This window comes from Bombus affinis, chromosome 16, assembly GCF_024516045.1.
Source record: "Bombus affinis isolate iyBomAffi1 chromosome 16, iyBomAffi1.2, whole genome shotgun sequence".
NCBI classification, from domain to species: Eukaryota; Metazoa; Arthropoda; class Insecta; order Hymenoptera; family Apidae; genus Bombus; species Bombus affinis.
In genome coordinates this window covers 1,673,143-1,693,461 of record NC_066359.1, presented here as the reverse complement: position 1 = coordinate 1,693,461, position 20,319 = coordinate 1,673,143, and the positions used below count along the sequence as shown (strand labels likewise).

Here is a 20,319-nt window from a genome sequence, read left to right as displayed (position 1 = left end):
CTTTTCTAATCCGAATTTATATACAGTGAACAAAATCCCTAAGTAGCAATATTGTTTTAGATAAAAAACATTAAATATAATTAAAAGATGATTGTGAAATGATTAAAGAATAATAAGAAATAGAAAAGCAATATTAAGAACTAAAAAGATTGTTTTATTTTTATTATAAACTAAATGTAATATTTTAAGATATAGCAGTGTAATAAAATTTACAGTTTATTAAATTAGAGAAAAACAAAAGTTATAATGTTAGTAACTCTGATGTTAGTAACTAGCATCTATCTACTAGTATTATCTTTGCTTCAAATATTCGATTTTTCATATTATAGATTACTTTTTGTTCAATATAAAATGTAAGATTACATATGAATGATTTAAAGTATGTAGTACGCACACACTCCGCAGGTAAGAATGGCGCTTTTGTCAAGTGACCTGCCACGTAATGTTGTGTGTCGCGTCAACGAGGTATCGGATACTTCTCTTCGGTAATTAACGGCGACTTATGTTGTAAAAAGTGCAATGCACGTCTTATAGTGCAGTGAGATTTAAATTTTTCTCCATATTCATTGTGGTAACCTCGTCAAAAAGGTAAAAAACTTTCTCTATGCCATAAAAACTGAAAAAGCTTAAACTTCATAGTATTTCAACTTCAATGTAGCGTTTTAACCTCTTGATCTTCTTGGACTCTTAATCTTTAAAAACTAATTAATTAAATTAATCTTTGAACATTAATGTTGAGATACCAGTTATCTATATCTTGTATTAAAAAATGTATGTCGCAAATGTTGTTTCTTAGATGGTACAAAATTCTGTGGTAATTAATAAACTGTATTACATTTCTACATATAAATTCGATTAAATTATTATATGTTAAAGATATTTTTGAAGTACTGTTTTTGATCAAATAAATATGAAAAATGTTTAACATTTTTATGCATGCACTTTGTACATAATGTAAAGTTTGTATCTGAAATTATAATTGAAAGAAAGTATTTAATCTTCTTTTTCAGTATTAAAGTTAGTCACCAAATCCAATGAGTATGCCACCAGATTCAATGAAACGATACTCAGAATCGTATCCTGATCAAATGAATCACTTAAATAATCAAATGAATATGATGCCACCACCACAGCACGGCTATAACAAATTATTAGTAAGTAATAAAAAAGATGTCTCAATAATTTTACATTTGATTAAAAATTATATTGCAGATGTTTGTATAAATTCAAATTTTTATAACTATAACTAAACCTAAATTGAAATTTATTTTGTTCTTTTAATATTGTAACAAGTTCTTTGTTATTAATATTTTTTACATTCATGTATATTATATGTACTTTGTATATATTTATGCATTTGGATTTTTTATTAATGCGTTAACATCAACAGTTTAAAAATGATGTATGAGGTACAAATTTGTTAAACATTTTGTAATTAAAAGATGAGTATTATTATGACAATAATAATTAAAATGACAAATATAACATGGATTTATTAATTTCTAATTCACGTTTAATATACAAAAGTATATTATAGTGTAATTATGCTATAGCCTATATTTATTTTATATTATATGATTTAAGGTGTATGCATAACTATAAGTAATCAAATAATTTAAATAACACGGGGAGATTAGGTTCATTCAGATATATATATATATATATATTATATTTGTAAATTTTAGGTTAGGTTAGATTAGGTTAATACATCACTCGTTTTTAAAGTAAAAAATGAATAGGAATATTATAGAAATTTTTATTGTATTATCTTTGAAAATATGAAAAATTGAAATTATAAGATAATTTCAACGTCAAATATATTGGTAATAATTTTAAAGTATAGATTTTTATACAATACAAAATAGAACTATTTGGCAGTACAACACATTTCATAATACAAAAACTAAACTCGTACATTACTATTAAAAAGTTAATTCAGACATGCATCTTTCACTCAATACATACATTCTAAGGCAAATTTTTTCTTTTTTTATTTGTCATTATATACATTATAGAAATTATTTAAACATTTCCAAGACACGTTCGACTACGTAAACTTTGAGTGGCAACACCCTCTTTCACACGCCCTAATCTCATTATTAACTTCTTTAAAGAATTTTTAATACTGGAAACTCTATCACTCGCAATGAGAAATCATACTAAATGTATTTCTTTTGCCATCTTGTACCTATATTAAGAGATATTAAAGTGGGAACGAACATTGTCATTATTTTGTAGCCTTTTCAAATTTGTACGCTCTTTTTAAACGTAAATCGAACATAAGAAATACAGATATGTATATGCACACATCTGTCCCATAATCATGGTAAAATCGATAGGAGGATTTCTACGTAAAAAAATGTCAAAAATATAAAACAAAATTTTTCAAACGCTACTTCGTTTTTATTAAAATCGAGTTATATGTGTGTGGTTAGCGAATATTCCACAGAGCGAAAATGGCGCTTCTGTCAAGTAAGCTGCCACGTAATGTTATGTTGTGTGTCGCGTCGACGACGTACTGTCGGTTCGACAATTAACGGTGAATTACACTGTAAAAGTGCAATGCACGTCTCATGTGGCAGTGAGGTCTAAATTTTTCTTCATATTCGCCGTAGTAAAGTTGTCCAAAAGGTGAGAAATGTTCTCTATGCTAAAGAAACTGAAGAAAAGTTTAGGCTTCACGGCATCTTCACTTAGACATGACATTTTAACCTTTTGATTTTCCTGACCGCTTTATCTTTAAAAATCAATTGATTTAATTTCGGAAAATTGATATTAAGATATCAAATTCAAGTACGATATAAACTTAGTAAAAGATATAATTATTAAGGGACATTACAATTAAATTTTATTAAATGTTATTACATTTTAAAGATGTTATTTGAATATTATTTTTAGTAAAATAAAAAAATATAAGAAATGTTTAATATTTTTATTTGTTTTCCATATCTTAAGATTATATATTCTTTTATTTCTAGTTTTATTTTTAGTGTCTTTTTATCTTTAAGATTTGTATTGTAATTTCTTAAATCTTGTATTTTTATTGAAACAAGTTTCTGCATGTTAGTAGCCTTTCCTGTAAAGTATAAAGTTTGTATCTGAAATTATAATTAATAAAAATCATTTCTTTCAGTATCCAAGTCAGTCACCAAATCCAATGAGTATGCCACCTGATTCAACGAATAAACGATATTCAGAACCATATCCTGATCAAATGAATCACGTAAATAATCAAATGAACGCGATGCCTCTTCCACAGCATGGCTACAATAAAGTATGGGTAAGTAAATACAAGAGCTTTTAAGTAATTTTGTCATTTTATATGTATATTATAAAAATTAGACATTAAGTATAAAATGCAAAATCTTTTAATTGATAAAAAATGATTCTTCCTGTTCTTGTTCAACATTTCATTAATTTTGGATCGTGTAATAATAGACTTTTTAAATAATTATAATAAAATATTATTATTATTTACTTATTTATTATACATAGTATCGACTTAGGACTTTATATCTTACTTGTATCTTGTACTATTAACTCTCATATTTCCATACTTTTTGTTCATTCTTTTTCATCTTCATTTTTATTTATATATATATTCTATATATTCTACCTATGGACTATTCTAAGATTTCTACATTTACATATTGTTTTCCTTAATTCCCTCCTTTGTTCTTTCTCTCTCCCTTTTGCCTTTTCCCTCCCTTGTCCACTCTATCCTCTTTAGTATTTCTATTCCTTGTTCCATTTCTCCTAATATCATTTTTAGATCTTCTTCAAATTTTGGTCTTCCTCACATACTTGTAACACGTATCTCATTGTCTTCTTCCACTTCCTACAGATTCTGTATCTTTTTTCTTCACTCTCCTTCCAATAATCTTTAGTTTTAGTTTTGTTTCCATATCTATATTTTACTAGCAGTCTTATATCTTTGTTTTTCATCCTTGTTACCAAGTATCTGTGACTCTGTTTCTCCATTATTTATAATAAATTATTATTTAATGACAGATTTGAAATATAACTATACAAAAAAATTATTAAATTACTGAAAGTACTGATTTGATTTGTACATTTTCATAATTTAATAATTGACATCAAACAAAATCATTTTTATGTATACTATTTACAACGATAATTAATGTACAGTTTGTGTCTATTTTTTCTTTTAGTATCCAAATCAACCACTAAATCCAATGAGTAGTATGCCACCAGATCCAATGAATAAGCGATACTCAGAAACATATCCTGATCAAATGAATCACTTAAATAGTCAAATGAATATGATGACTGTCACGCAACATGGCTACAATAAATTTTGGGTAAGTAATACAAGAAAGAATGTTTAAATAGTTTTACATTTTATCAATAATTATATATAATGGCTATTCGTTCTAATCATGTAATAATGTTTGTCAGATAGTTATTAGTATTATCTGTTATTTTATTGTCTCTTTTTTCAGGGAATGGAAACTGTTGATCTTTTGCAATGTAGGAATGTCCTCCCAACAGAGAAAGTAGAACCACCAAAAATTAAACTTCACCAAGAGTTTTTAGACAGTGTTAATTGTAATCCTGAGTAAGTACTTTCTACAATAACTTATTAGGCAGATTGAGTTGTTAAATATAAATAATATTTCTATCATCGTTATTTATTTAATTTATTACTCAGTTAATGAACAGTTAGTTAATTTATTATGACCAAGTGGGATTAGTTAATTTTCTAATTTTATTTTTTAACGGTTTTATTCCTTTTTCAGCATTTTCCGCTGCACACTCACGAAGATTCCCGAATCAAATACTTTACTGCAGAAATCTAGGTTGCCTTTAGGAGTTTTAATACATCCTTTTAGAGATTTAAATGTAAGTAAAACTTTTTTTTGTTTAATTTGAACATATAATGTATAAATTTATTAGTAACGAAGCATTGTTGTACCTCCAGCATTTACCAGTGATACAATGCAGTACAATAGTTAGATGTCGTGCTTGCAGAACATATATTAATCCATTTGTATACTTCAATGACTCAAAAAGATGGAAGTGTAATCTTTGTTATAGAGTAAACGAATGTAAGCATAAATTTGTGTATTTTAAGTTATTTTTATTCAATTGTTATATTTTAATATTTTGTTCACTTTGTTATTGTGTTAAAATATTAAATTTTACATGTTCCGAAATTTATACGAATATTATTTTTATAGTACCAGAGGAATTTCAGTTTGATCCCTTAACAAAATCATACGGAGATCCATCAAGAAGACCAGAAATAAGAACTAGTACGATTGAGTTTATTGCACCTAGTGAATACATGGTAAAAAATTTGAAAAATTAATATATAATTCATTCAATTATATTTTTCATTCAAGTATTCAAATATTTGTTTGTTGATATTTTTATAAAAGTGATTTATATAAAAAAAATTTTTCTTTTAATATATATTTCATAATGATAGAAATTGCATAATTATTATTGAATTATTCTTAAAATCAAAGTTGAAATTAAAAGTTAGAAATAATGTGAAATTTGGAAAAGTAAATAATTAAAACAATACATATGTTTAAGCTACGTCCACCACAGCCAGCTGTATATCTGTTTGTTTTGGACGTTTCGAGACTGGCAGTTGAGAGCGGTTACTTGACCATAGTGTGCAACGTAATTTCAGAAGAATTATCAAAGCTGCCTGGCGATAGTAGGACACAAATTGGATTTTTAGCAGTAGATTCCGCAATACACTTCTTTGGCATACCTGACAATGTATCACAACCTCAGGAAATGATCATGCTTGACATTGATGGTAAAATCATACTCATTTTACTTTTTAAACTTATTTTACATATTGAGTTTGAAGTATATATTTAACATATGTGTCTAATTGTAAGAAATCTTTATGCAGATGTGTTTCTTCCATGTCCGGAAAATCTAATTGTCAATTTAAATGAACGAGAAGAATTAGTAAGAGATTTATTGGCTCAATTACCCACAAAATTTCAAGGAACTCATGATACAAATAATGCTTTGGGTGCGGCGTTACAAGCTGCATATAAACTTATGGTACGCGAAAAGTATATTTACCCATTCAAAGAATAATTAAGTAGTTTGAATTATTTAATTTAAACAGATTCTGTGAAAGGGTATGTTAGATTATCTTAAAGAATCTTTACAATAAGATTTAATATTAAAGATAAACCAATAACAATAAATATATTACTAAGTAGAAGACAGAGAATATATAAAAAATAAGTGAAATTTTTTAGCTCAATCACCAAAATCTTATTTTTTCCTATTTTAGTCACCAACTGGTGGACGTGTGACTGTCTTCCAAACTTGCTTGCCAAATATAGGTCCAGGATTATTGCAAGCAAGAGAGGACCCAAATAATAGAGGGGGTAAAGATGTACCACATTTAAATCCAGTTACAGATTTTTATAAAAGGTTGGCGTTAGATTGCAGCGGACAGCAAATTGCAGTCGATCTATTCCTATTAAACTGTCAATACTGTGACCTAGCTACTCTTTGTATGTATTAATTATTATATATATTATAATATATTATATTATATTATAATATTCTCTGTATTGTTTACCAATTAGTGATATTTCAACGTGTTATTAATGCAAAACTATTGGAGATATATCGAATTTTTTATCATTTATGCATAGAAATTCTTTTCTTCTCTTATCATAAATTTTAAGTATTTAATAAATTTATTAATGTCTGTATAACTAAAAAGATGGTTAAAGTTAACTATACTAAAATATAGAGACAATAAAAGTTAAACAAATACAAATTTTATTTTATAGCGGGTATGTGCAAATTCTCTGGAGGTTGTATATACCATCTTCCTCTATTCCGGAGCTCGAAACCACAACACACGGAGACTCTCGATAGAATACTGAGACGTTATATTACCAGAAAGATCGGTTTTGAAGCAGTGATGAGAATACGATGTACACGAGGACTGAGCATTCATACTTTCCATGGAAATTTCTTTGTAAGGTCAACTGACCTCCTTAGTTTGCCTAACGTCAATCCGGATGCTGGTTTTGGAATGCAAATCTCTATAGAAGAGAATCTTTCAGATGTGCAAAACGTCTGTTTCCAGGCAGCTTTACTTTATACCTCAAGTAAAGGTAGATATATTTTTGTATTATTATTTAAAGAGTTTTATTATGATAAAAGATTATGAAAATATTAAGAAATATCACGTATAGTATTTATATTATTTATCATTACTTTCATGCAACAAAAACTATTTTGTTTATTTCGACTATCTTATATAAAAAGAACTACAATGTTGTGAGGTCCTGTGTTATTTACGATATTCTATTTAATTCTTGAGAATATATATTAAAATTTTATATATTAAAGCACTCTTATGATAGAACTAGAAGTGACAAAATTTAAAAAATATATTTTAGGTGAAAGAAGAATTAGGGTACACACATTATGCCTACCGGTAGTATCTACCATATCGGATGTTCTGCATTCTGCTGATCAACAATGCATAGTGGGCCTACTTTCTAAAATGGGTAAGATTTCTTTCTTGGTAATATACAATTCTTTTAGATAGTATTTATAGTACTTCGTTAAATAGCACAGATATTAAAAAATTGATTGTTTGTTGATTGAAATTTGTTTTACTACATTTTATGGCAAGAAAGTATAAAAATATATACAAAAAATGAATATACTTTCAAGAATGTTACAATCTCTTTTATTGTTTATATTTTATACTATTACACATGTACTCATTATTTTTGACATATTCTTTGTATAGTATTTTTATTATTTATGCTTTTATAGCTGTAGACAGATCTCAACAGTCCTCTTTATCTGATGCAAGGGACGCTCTGATAAATGTCGCCATAGATGTTTTATCAGCCTACAAATTGTCTCAATCAGTGGCCTCTGGTGGACTTCTTGCTCCAGCAAGCTTAAAACTACTGCCTCTTCATATTATTGCTCTGCTCAAATGTGTAAGTGTTATTTAAAAACTCATACTTTTTATATGATAACATAGATATATGTTTTATATACATCATATATATAGTCTTAATGATTGTGCTACTGCAAAGTACTTTCCACTAATATCTTTTACATATCTTACAAAACAATTTGAAATTCATGTCTTATAACATTCATTTTGATAATGTATAATAATCATGTGATATTTTATTTTCCATTTCTTTATAATTAAAAAGTAATAATTTTTTAGGTTGCCTTCAGGTCAGGAACAAACACGAGACTTGATGACCGGGTGTTCGCAATGTGCCAGTTGAAAACTCTACCACTGTTTCAATTAATTCAAATGATTTATCCAGATCTGTATCCTGTTCACGCGCTTGAAGATCGAAATGCGAAAGATATCGATGGGAAATTATGCCCACAACCACCTAGATTGCATCTTTCTGCAGAAAAACTTGATTCTCGGGGTGCTTTCTTAATGGACATCGGTGATCGAATATTTATCTTAATCGGCAAAAATATTCATCCTTCGTTTTGTTGTAATGTTCTTGGAGTCTCTGCTTTTCCCTCGATACCGGAAGAACTTGTAAGTTCATACTTACATAATTGATCAGTAATTTAATATTTAGTTTAGACAAAACTTAGCTTTTATATATTAAATCTCCTTTTCAATATTATGTTCATATTTAATATAGGAAATAAAAGGAAAATAATTTTTATTTTCAGTATGAGTTACCAGAGATTGAGACACCCGAAAGCGAAAGGTTACGAAATTTTATATTTAGTTTGCAAGAAGAGAAACCCTATCCAGCTTCTATGCAAATTATTCGGTAAGTTTCTTAGTTTTACTCTTAAAATATGTAACTCAATAGAATGTATGTATAAAATGTGTAATTTTTTATTTTCAGGGATGACAGTCACTTCAGGACACTTTTTATTGAACGATTAGTTGAAGATCGTTTTGAGAATTCTTTGAGTTATTACGAATTCTTGCAACATCTTAAGACTCAAGTGAAATAATAATAGAGGAATTTATTTTGGAGTTAAATGAATACAGAAGAAGAAACAAACAAATCTTAACACACAGAAGTCATTGTTTATTACAGTGAAAGTGTTTAGCAATCGCGAACTGTGTTCAAAAAATACGAACCTCTTAAAAACGATTGTTTGATCGGTTAATTAGAATGAAACACCTAGAAATATAAAAAACCATATATATATATGTATATACATACATGTGTATATACATATATATAATATATACACATATTTCTGTGTATATGTCCATATATATGTATGTATATTGGTAATTATATACATGTATACATATATGTACGTATATGTTTGTAGGAATGAATGTTATTCTTGTTTTAAGAAATGTTAAAGCATTTAAATATAATTCAATTGTAATTATTATTATTATTTTATTATTATTATGATAATTGTTATTCGTATTAGTTGCAGTATCTTTTTGCGTTCGTCGGTTAAATTAACTTAAACAAATTTTGTTTTTCTAGTGTTTTCTTTTTGTCCTAAGAATTTTTATTTATTTGATTTTACAATATTTTAAAAATCGTTTTGAGAATTCAAATTGTTCAAATTTTGTGATTCTAAATTCTTTGTTTAGTTATTGTTTATTAACACATTTACCTATCTCCAGTGAGATGCCAAATTTTACGAACTTTCTGATTTAGTATTGAAACCTATATATTTTGTGAAATTTGGTTTTTTAATGAATCGTGTCTTGTGCGACCTATATATTTTAAATGTAATATTTTCTTCATAATAATTAGTTAGTAAAATATTTCCTCTTTGGTCGGAATGATTTTGTAAATACCGTCATATTTTGGGCAGAAATTTTACAATAAATTACGAATTATGACTTATCATCTACGTAATATAAAGCAATATAATATACATATATTTCATAAGGTATGGTGTATCCAAAACAAGAAATTCATACGCTCAAAATAAGATGAGTCTTGGTTCTTTTAATCCAACTCTGTTACTTTTTTATGATGGTAGCGGTATACTTACAGTATTTTAGTTCTATAACGAGGATTGATTTCAAGTAAGGTAGCGTATGTTGATAATTCTAATTTCTTTTTTTATTTACTAACTCTTATCATTGAAATGATTGAAATAGAAAAATTAAATTATTAGTCTACATATTATATACATGTGTGTATAAAAATTATTTGCCTCTTGTAATGCAGAGCTACAATTATTATTACGATAGAAACGTAATTTCCATAATGACCATAAAAATATTTTTAATGTCATCTTATTTTTCATGCAAGAATTTTACATCTTTGGAATATACCACCCTTTATGAAGCAATATATTATATGCAGAATGTCTCACTAAATATCATATGGCAGTACAATTATTCTGTTATTGATCGTACAAAAAATTATATATTGACGTTGATACAATTGTTATTCTAATTACTATGTAACATTCATATTTATTCTATACAAAAAATTTGCAAATAAGAATTAATTTTTTGTATTGTTAAATCTTTCTAAGTTATTAACTTTTTATTAATATTCTAAATTAAAACAAATTTTTTGTGAAGAAGATAGTTATATAATCGTTTTATTAACATATTTAATATTCAGAGAAAAATGATGTACGAGAATTTTAAATTCGGATGAAACATTACATTTCAGATTATTTAATTAAGGAAAAATAGCATTCCTTTATTTAATTATCATTATCGCGAGTCACGATACATAATGTAACATGTTAGTTATGCAACTGAATGATTTAGCAATTGCCAGCATATTTCTTTCTGATATTATTGATAAGAGAATGTTGCACTTATATTTAATGAGATGTACTGTGAATGAATGTACGTACGTATATATACATGCGTGTATGATGTACGTGTATATATGTATATGTATAGGCTAATCTCGAATTAACAAAGCTAATGACACATTGTTTGCAAGGGTTGACGAATTGTAGAAATGTACAAACAAATTTCATGTGAATATACGTAACTCATAGAACATGATTTTAAAACAAAATGAATACATTCTATTAAATGAAAATGAAATGGAATTTCACATTACATACAAAGACTAGTTGTCAGTCATTTCTAAATACTTGATATTACTTCAATTTTTATATTTTACCTTGATATTTGTTTATTCCTTTAGAAAAGTAAAGGTTTTGATATCAAGATCATACATAAAAGTAATTATTTTAGATAAGATATACCAGTACAAATCATAAGATGACTATGCAATGAAATTTTTGCAACCTATATTTCACCTATCTTAAGTGCAAAGACCTTTTTTAAATAGTGGAAAATTATAGGAAATTTGAGATTTAAGAACCATAAGGCAACTCTTTGTTCTAAAACTTTTATTAATGTTATAAATTACTATAATAATAACAAAATTAGATATATATGTAATTAATTTGCAAACTATTTAGCTTTATGTAACTAAATAAATTTTTATTGTACTTAATTTTTAAATGAAAGTAATTCCTCATTATATATACAGTATGGAGCAAATAACTGGGATCGCTTCGATTACTGCGTAAGTAATGATTTTAATGAAAAATGTTTCAAGTAAAAGTTGAATGGTTTCAAGAAAGGCATAATTCGGTGTGATTAGTTTTTGTTTATAACGGGATGCATTGAGGACATATGCAGATCAAGTTTGTTTTCTTTTTAGCTATTCTGTATAAAAAAAAATATGAGCCAATTTATATAAAAAAATCATATTAGTTTAGGAGATATTTTAACTTTAATTATTCAAAATAGCATAACAATAGATGTAATTTAAATCTCCCTCTATTAACTCTATTCATAAAATGCAACTCATGTTCTATGAAATGATATCAACGTAAATATCTTTGCAGACAGTACAGAGATCGGTACATTATGTAATGATACTTATCGTTGGATATACGTATATTGTATGTATATGGATGAATATATCTCACTTAGTTAATTCGAGATAAGTCTAAGAAAACAGGAGATTTCTAAATTTCGTTTCTCCTACCACCAATGCTGCCAAAAGAAGAAAATAAGTATCCAAACAACTTTCGTAGATTCAGACGAATCATAAATCAACGAGATGAAAACAGGGGTGGAAGGATGATCTAACTCGTTCGAGAATATAAACTGTGCTGTGAAAGGTGCAAGAAATAAAACTCTCAATACTGTAGCATTGTTTTTAATGACTGACCTAATGAGTTAATATATGCAACTAATTCAACAAAACATTTTAGTTTATCATAAAATAATATATTTGTTTGACATATTAGATATATAAAAAAAAATATTATGAGAGATATTAAAAGAAATATGTATGTAACAGTTTTTCTCATACATTATGTTTATTTCTTATTGAATAAATAACGATCAGTAATGATAAATTCTGAATGAGATAAATCAATAATTATCTCCATTTTAAACGTATATAATAAAAAAGCCAGAAACCTCGTAATTTTGCTTTAATTATCAAAATGCATATTATAACTAATTTTTAAACATTTTACCATTGATTCGATTAGTTTGACAAAACCAGTATCTTTTGACTTCTCTAATCCTCTTAGAACCCTATTTTTCATTACAGCAACAAATTCTTTGTTACTCAATTGGCCGTCCACTAGAAATAAACAAAAAAAAATATTATTACTTCAAAATTAATCAATCTTATAATGTACAGAATGTTTTGTACCTCATATTAAGGAGAATGTTAGTATCTACGTAGAGATATCATAACATACATTACTTCTTACTAAATAGAAACTTTTACATAATATGTCTAACAACATAAAGCTAAATTTGTTATGTATTAAAATATAAAGACTTATACGATTTATACAATTTTAGTAACAGTATGTAAAATATCAAACATTAAATTATGTAATGTTATAGATATTATAATCAACTAACTGTTTTCGTCAAAAATAATGTAAACCACTTGTATTACATGGTCACTCAGATCAATATGAGCCACTGTTTTTGCTACATGTTTTAGGGTAGCTGTAAAAGATATAAAGTTATAAGTTATAAAGTTAAAGAGATTTAATTTAAAAAATAGAAAGAATAGAATTTAATTTATGACAAAAATATTTTTTAATATTATGGAAGACCTGGATCAATTGATGCTCCAGCAATATGATAAAATGTCAGTGCTGTATCCACGTCATTGATATTATTTAAAAAATGAAAAAACTTCAGATACTCGTCTTTGTCTATTCCCTTTGGATTATCCTTAAAGCTGAAAAAATAAAATACGTTATTGAAATATTTCACTTTTTATGTAGAAATTATATTTACATTAATTATAAATATATATATATATATGTGTGTGTGTATACCGCTTTTTTACAGTTTTCCTAATCTTCGCTTTTTTTTTGTCGGGATATCCAGCATATGCAAGCAACAATTCTGTGAAATCTACTTCAGTTATTCGACCGTTTTCATCAGGATTTCTTCGTTCGAACTATAACAATTTATGCTTTTTCAAAATAAAATAATGTATAATGAGGTATTGTAAAACTGACCTCTAAACTAAGTATTTCTGTTTGCAATTGCTGTTGAAACTCTAAAAATTTCTCAATGGTCAACTTCCCTTTCATGTTTTGACCAAAGAAATATGTAGTCAATGCTGAATTAACACCCTGAAAGTTGTAGATGTATTGGTTATATGATAGAAAATTATAATTGAAATAAATATTGTCGTCTCCGACTTTTTTTTCACATAGGATCATCCTATTGCCAATTGTACTATGATTACTGGAACATCATATATAAATAAGTTTGTATTACCGGAATCTGTAACTTGTAAGTTTTTATATTACTTTGTTCGTTTTGTATAATTACTAAAATCATTTTCAGGGAAGACATGAAAATGATTACAGTAACTTACACTAATATTACAGATATTCAAGACAATAATAAACATTAGTACCTTAAACATATTACCAGTGGTAACGTGATCACGATGTCGATTTCCGATACTGGTTTGTTGTCGAATTAAAGTAGCAACTTTTCCAAATTCCTCAGAATCAACGTCACCATCGCCATTAAAATCAAACATTCTGAAGGCGATTTCGAAATGTCTCCTAGAAGCTACAAAAACATTTCTTAATATAAAATGTTTGATTAATTGATGTTCGAGTAAAAATATAAAATTAATAGCGATAACTTACTGGATAATACGGTGAGTAAGAATATATAATCGGAGAAACTAATTAAACCAGCACTTCCAAGTTTGTAAAAGATGCTATCTTCATCTAAAGCCAGTTCTAACTTTGTGTGAATATTCTATAAAAATATATACATACTCGTAATTATAATATTAAATACATTTTATTTTATTATATATGTATTAAGTATCAACTATCATTTACAGTTAAAAATATTAAAATATTAAGTAACTAATAATGAAAAAATCGTAGAATTATCAGAATAATAAATATTGTACCACAATAAGCAGTTGTAAGTGTGGAAGTTATATCTTATTTGAAACATAGGAACTAACATTTACTTTTCTTTGACGCACTTTTTTTCACCGAAAAACTGAATTTGAGCTTACCTTAGGATCGTAACGTTTATATTTGTCCAACCCAAGTCCTGAAAATAAATGTATCATTAAAACACATTAGATTGAAAAATGGGATCTGTAGATAAAAAGAGGTCATTTATTACAATACAAATTACATAGAAAGATATATTGTTGCATGCATTTAATATATAAATATGCCTATATATAGTGGCTACAAAAGACATTATTGTATTTATTGTAACATTTACATATCAATTAATAAGGTCCAAGTATATTAAATTTCGCATCATTTAGTAGTATGTACTTTGGAACAATTTGCAGAAAGCATCATAACAGAGTAAACGGAAAGGCTATTTATTGAATAGAAATAGAATGGAGCGTTTTACGGACATTTATATATATACAATAATTCGATCTTGTTGAAAAATTACCGTCCGGCTGTTTGATACCAGGCGTTATTGATCTTAAAAAGTCATCAGGTGTCATGAAGATTTCATGGATGTCGTTGTTCATCACTTGCAGAGTAGCAAAATAACGAAATACTTTGTCAGGAGTAGAATAGTGTCTTATACGATTTTCGTACTCTATTATCTGTGTAAGAAATAATTTTTCATGTATTTAACAAAAATATAATGTGATAATATTATGAAGATTATAACATTCGGTTTGAAATATAGTTTAATCAATAATAAATTTCAGTAAGGACACATGTAAAATTCAATTCAATATAACATTAGCAACATTTTACTAATCTTTAATTAGGAAGGTCACAGATAATTCAAAAAGAGTCTCGATTATATTATTTAATTTTGAGGTACTCTATTTTAATTTATATTGTGTGTTTTACATAATAAAAATTATCGATGGTATTTATTATTTATCGCATAAAAGCTGATATACATGCACTTGGTAAATTTTCCAAATTAATTTTTTCAGAAATGAAGCATCCGATGAAAAAATTGTATTCTACATTTTCGACTTACTTTCACACGTAGAACTTCATTTTCATTATTCTCTGTCTACTTCGAAATTATCCACGTTTAAGTATACATACTTGACAAATTTTCAAAGCCGATTTTCTTAAAAACAAATGATGAAAAAACATATGAAAACTTTTTATTCTATGTTGTCAACTTATTTCTTCACGTAGAATCGCCCCTTGTCAATTCTATCATGATTACTGGAAACTCTGTATAATATTAACTCTTTGATACTAATAGCGTGCCAACTTTAAATATGCTACGTTCGCAATCGTTTATGATATACTTTTGGCAGCAACTCACTGTATTTCTGTTATTGACAAAAATCCGTATCGACTAGCTTCAAATTCGCTTTCTTAAAAGCAATTTCCAGTTTTGGAAAATTAAAATTGTTAGCATATTATGAAAATGTTAGTAAATAAAGAAATGGTTAATTAAATCTGATTTGACATTAGTAAGAGTACAAAAATTATAGTCTGTGTTATTATAGTGTCAAATTCATTCAACATAAATGACAGGCTTTAATAAGATAAGTTACAACAAAAGTAATAAAAAGATGTAAAAAGAAATTATTGTGAAAGATAAACCACAAATAAAATTATAATACCATCTGGTTGTCTCATGCCAGGAGTAATTGATCTGATGAAGTCATCTGGAGTCATATAAACTTCGCTACCTTCTAAACTCGATATTTTTACGGTAGCGAAGTAACGAAAAATTTTGTCAGGCGTCGAATACGCTCTCAAACGATTTTCATACTCTATAATCTGCAAATATGCGTTATTTGGAAATGATAATACATAACAAATATTTATAACTAAATCATAATAGTTAAAATGATGTAAAAAAGCAAATATAGACCTTGAATATACGATAGCTTTGTCATGATTGAAATAATTAAATTTTCTATTAAATCTCAAAGTACTATAATCTTATTTAACACTAAGTTTACGGGACCCGTCAATTTGACGGATTTCGAACTTCGAAATGAAATATCTCAAAAACCATAGCACCAATTTTAACCATTTTGCATCGTAAATTAATCATTCCATCTAAAGAATTTGTACACAAAATTATTTTTTCCTAGACTTTCTAATTTTTGAAATCTGTATGTAGTAGACCTATCTCTACGGGACCCGACAAATTGACGGGTAAACGAAAATACGCATTTTTCTTTAAAAAATCGATTTATTCAAGTTAAGTCTGAAAGGAACAATATTAGGCTTCGCATTTAAATAAATTATTAATAAATAAAAAGTCTTTTTTAAAAATTATCACTAAAAAAAATAACAATAACATTAACGGTACAGGGTAATCATATCTATTGAGCACATTTTTTGCAAATATACTGAATGTTGTTTGTACATTTTCCGCATACGATCTTTTTTGCAATATATACAATAGTTATTATTTCTATTTTTTTGCAATAACCCACTTGGCAACTTTTTCGCACTTCTGACGTTGAAGGTGACAGAAATGAAGCGTCTGATCTTTGGCAAATGTTCTCCTTGTTTTCTCCAGCTAATTCCTCGGCTAAACAAAAAATGAATTCCTTTCTGGATATTTTCAATCTGGTACACCCTTTATATAGTATCCATGCGTTTATTGCTGCCAAATCCAAAATATTGAAAAAGACTTGAAGGGGCCATCGGAAACTCCCTGCTTTCACACTATATTTGCGTGCCATTTGGTCAACGACGTCCACACCATACTTTGTTTTATTGTAAAAAGTAATGGTTTCTGGAACACGTTTATAATTACCTTCTATTCGTACACCTGTATGTTTGGTGTTTAGAAGGAGGACTTTTATTTTAGGTTTACTTTTATACACAATAAGTGTGCAGTTTTCTGATTTATACAAATTTGAGGAAAACAATGTCATCTTGTCCTTTTTTCCTTTGAACATCGAGTTTCATCTTTCCCCATATAAGGGAAACAATTCAAAATATATTTTGTTTGGACGTCAACTGTTAACCCAAACTTAATGCCAAATTTATGACGCTTATTCGGTATATATTGCGTAAACCTGTATCGAGCTTTCATTGGAAATAATTGTTCATCTATTGAGATATTTTCATATGGCTTGTAACGAGCCTGGCTATTACTTATAAATCTGTTCCATATTTCGGATATCAGCGCAAATTTATCTGTTTGTAATTTTTCGGAGGCTTTCAATGATCTCGCTTCATATGCGTCCCGGGTATATAGAATTCCTAGAAAACTATGCAACTCAGCAACTGTAATTGTCCAGTCTTTTTTCAAAACTCGATGCGCCTCGGTTTCAGTGCAATCGTTTATGTGTTCCATTATGTGTCTGTCAATTATCAATTCGAAGGCACTAGTTACATAACCCGACATAATATTTCAGGTATATATTTATACCCCTAGATCCGCCTGCTTTCAGTTTTATGCACTGTGTCCCCTCAATTGCAATTTCAATTTCACCTATTACATTTTGGGATATGCTTGGAATGCTCGTCCTTTCATCCTCGGAGTCAGAACTGAAAAGAATACGCATCCTTTTCTTGTTACGACACACTTTCAAGAAGTGTTCCTCTTCACTATCTGACGCTCCTTCTATCTCTCCACTTTCAATGTATTCAGAGCTTTCACTGTCAGCTTCGCTTTGGCCTAATTCATACTGATCTTCTTCGGAGGTATCCTCAGAACAATCTTCATTGATGTTGACAATTTTGTTCAATATCTTATTATATCTCTTGGATTTACTCATGATTGCTAAAAAAGGGGGATTGTTCAAAATAAGAAAGTACTGTGCCCAAATTCAATTATCCTATTGTAAATACTTACAATAAATGGAGACAATAATGGGAAATGTCTACAATAACTGAAACTTTTGCACATTGTCTTTGAAAAACGGATTGTTTATGAAATCAGCTAAGCCGTCAATTTAACGGGTCTCGTAGAGATAGATATACTACATACAAATTTCAAAAATTAGAAAGTCTAGGAAAAAATAATTTTGTGCATAAATTCTTTAGATGAAATGATTAATTTACGATGCAAAATGGTTAAAATTAATGCTATAGTTTTTGAGATATTTCATTTCGAGTTTCGAAATCCGTCAAATTGGCGGGTTCCGTAAACTTAGTGTTAATGTTATTGTTATTTTTTTAGTGATAATTTAAAAAAAAGACTTTATTTATTAATAATTTATTTAAACGTGAAGCCTAATATTATTCCTTTCAGACTTAATTTGTATAAATTGATTTTTTAAAGAAAAATGCGTATTTTCGTTTACCCGTCAATTTGACGGGTCCTCGTAAAAATAGGTATATACGAAACGCCCGTAAACCTAGTGTTAATTACATATATAATACATTTGATGGTCCAGTCGCCCTCCGTACAACCCGTATCTCTATAATGAGGAATATATCCCTCGCATTATACCGAAATCCATTGTATTTATAACGTTCTACCACAATATATTTTATACTATACCATACTATACTATATGTATATAAAACTTTTTGTATACTTAGCAATTTTGAAAATTTTTAATATGCAAACATTTTGAAATTTTAACTATGCATTAATTATCCGTTTTTTAAACAATTTCGGTTTAATAATAAACTGTTTAGTTGGACGTAAATAATTATATAATTACTAACCTTTCGATCACGAAACCCAATTTTCGCCTTCTTCTTCTTTTTCTTTTTATCTTCTTGTATTTCATCCAATTGCTCATTTTTATCTTCGTCATTTGATTCTTCATCGGTGATCATTTCAGCCGCATTAACCGTGGACAAATATTTTTGCCTTATCCTGAAATAGAATTTAATAAAAAATTTCTAAGGTATGTTATTTGCAATTTCTTTGAACCAATTAGCATTATCAAATTCTATTCTTTGAAATTGTTGCTATAAAAGAAGATTTAAAAGATTTGTTCTTACCTCTTCCAGGCAATAAGGCTGGTGACAAAACAAGGAATGACGTATAAAAATCGATAGCTTTTCTTGATCTTCTCACTTTCACGCGAAAAGTATGTAAAATTGTTTCGAACTGAACATTTTTCAGAATTATTAATGTTACCAATTATTAAAAGGTTATACGCTTTGTTAATATAGTTACATGAAGCGCTTTGTCTTATAATAAATCTAACCTTATTAGTAAACATGTTTTACACTTATTGAATAAATTTTGAATAATTATATATAGAGAAATGTAGAATATATTGAAAAATTTTATGTTGACAGTACTATTTTCCTTTCAAATAGAGATTGTACTAACAGAGTTTAATCTTTATGCGCATAACCTTTAGTGACACTTCTTTATATACATGTTTTTCAGTTTTAACCTTTATATTTACTTTATATTATTCTGTTCGCATTCTCTCATTCTAAGAATGTCAAAATAAATTGTAGAACACAACATAATTTAATGCGGAAGCTAACCTACTTATATCTGTTTAGATATATCGAACCTTCATACAACTGTACTATTTAAACTGTTCATTGCAGAGCTGAAAAATTCGGAATTTGTAATTCACGTTACGTACACAATGGCGCTGGAAACATATTTGTGAAAGGAACTTTAAAATGATCTTGTATACATAAATTTTTTAAATATTTCTTATGGTGATGACAAATTTCATTAAAAAAAGCGACCTTGAAAATGGTCTTATAAATAAGTTTAAGTTTAAATTTGTTTATTACTCTTTCAATATAATACATATTATTTAGTTTGAGAAAAGTAGTTTAACTTTTATTTTTCTTTCCGTATGTTAGGTGTAATATTACACCGAATCCTGAGAATCTCTAGAATTTTTTTATACAACAATAAATAATGCCAGGTTCTATTTAACTGTAGCACTCGGTAAA

At 27.6% G+C, this 20,319-nt stretch overlaps 2 protein-coding genes across 6 annotated transcripts; one reads left to right on the top strand and one right to left on the bottom strand.

The window, feature by feature from the left end:
• The first annotated feature begins 420 nt into the window (after positions 1-420).
• Positions 421-12,149, top strand: LOC126925226 (protein transport protein Sec24B). Of its 4 annotated transcripts, none has more exons than XM_050740560.1 (17): positions 421-588; positions 1,011-1,154; positions 3,134-3,280; positions 4,173-4,322; positions 4,464-4,579; positions 4,761-4,863; positions 4,943-5,069; positions 5,202-5,311; positions 5,563-5,794; positions 5,894-6,051; positions 6,290-6,515; positions 6,801-7,130; positions 7,419-7,529; positions 7,804-7,976; positions 8,216-8,551; positions 8,692-8,795; positions 8,874-12,149. In XM_050740560.1, exons 2-17 carry the CDS (start codon positions 1,035-1,037, stop codon positions 8,983-8,985), a joined length of 2,655 nt encoding a protein of 884 aa, XP_050596517.1. In that variant the 5' UTR covers positions 421-588; positions 1,011-1,034; the 3' UTR covers positions 8,986-12,149. The 4 variants fall into 4 exon arrangements, with proteins under 4 accessions (XP_050596517.1, XP_050596518.1, XP_050596520.1 ...); XM_050740561.1 differs by having other exon boundaries at positions 426-588; positions 1,019-1,154; XM_050740563.1 differs by lacking the exon at positions 1,011-1,154 and having other exon boundaries at positions 428-588.
• Positions 12,150-12,421: 272 nt separating this feature from the next.
• On the bottom strand, positions 12,422-19,972 carry LOC126925241 (calcium uptake protein 1 homolog, mitochondrial-like). 2 transcript variants are annotated; one of them, XM_050740593.1, is made up of 11 exons: positions 19,393-19,972; positions 19,111-19,264; positions 16,089-16,248; positions 14,532-14,569; positions 14,146-14,260; positions 13,905-14,065; positions 13,498-13,614; positions 13,312-13,436; positions 13,084-13,211; positions 12,884-12,973; positions 12,422-12,593 (listed from the first exon to the last, which is right to left on the bottom strand). In XM_050740593.1, the coding sequence occupies exons 1-11, from the start codon at positions 19,614-19,616 to the stop codon at positions 12,439-12,441; spliced, it is 1,467 nt and encodes a 488-aa protein (XP_050596550.1). In that variant the 5' UTR covers positions 19,617-19,972; the 3' UTR covers positions 12,422-12,438. The 2 variants fall into 2 exon arrangements, with proteins under 2 accessions (XP_050596550.1, XP_050596551.1); XM_050740594.1 differs by lacking the exon at positions 16,089-16,248 and adding an exon at positions 14,933-15,092 and having other exon boundaries at positions 19,393-19,970.
• Positions 19,973-20,319: the final 347 nt, after the last annotated feature.

Excerpts from the sequence above, each read along its gene's own strand:
- LOC126925226 (XM_050740560.1), top strand. The coding sequence starts at position 1,035 with ATGAGTATGCCACCAGATTCAATGAAACGATACTCAGAATCGTATCCT. Across the intron at positions 1,155-3,133 it reads ACGGCTATAACAAATTATTA|TATCCAAGTCAGTCACCAAA; the intron begins GTAAGTAATAAA and ends CATTTCTTTCAG. Across the intron at positions 7,131-7,418 it reads ACTTTATACCTCAAGTAAAG|GTGAAAGAAGAATTAGGGTA; the intron begins GTAGATATATTT and ends AATATATTTTAG.
- LOC126925241 (XM_050740593.1), bottom strand. The coding sequence starts at position 19,616 with ATGTTTACTAATAAGGTTAGATTTATTATAAGACAAAGCGCTTCATGT. Across the intron at positions 14,066-14,145 it reads CTTACTCACCGTATTATCCA|CTTCTAGGAGACATTTCGAA; the intron begins GTAAGTTATCGC and ends ATGTTTTTGTAG. Across the intron at positions 13,437-13,497 it reads CAGAAATACTTAGTTTAGAG|TTCGAACGAAGAAATCCTGA; the intron begins GTCAGTTTTACA and ends AAATTGTTATAG.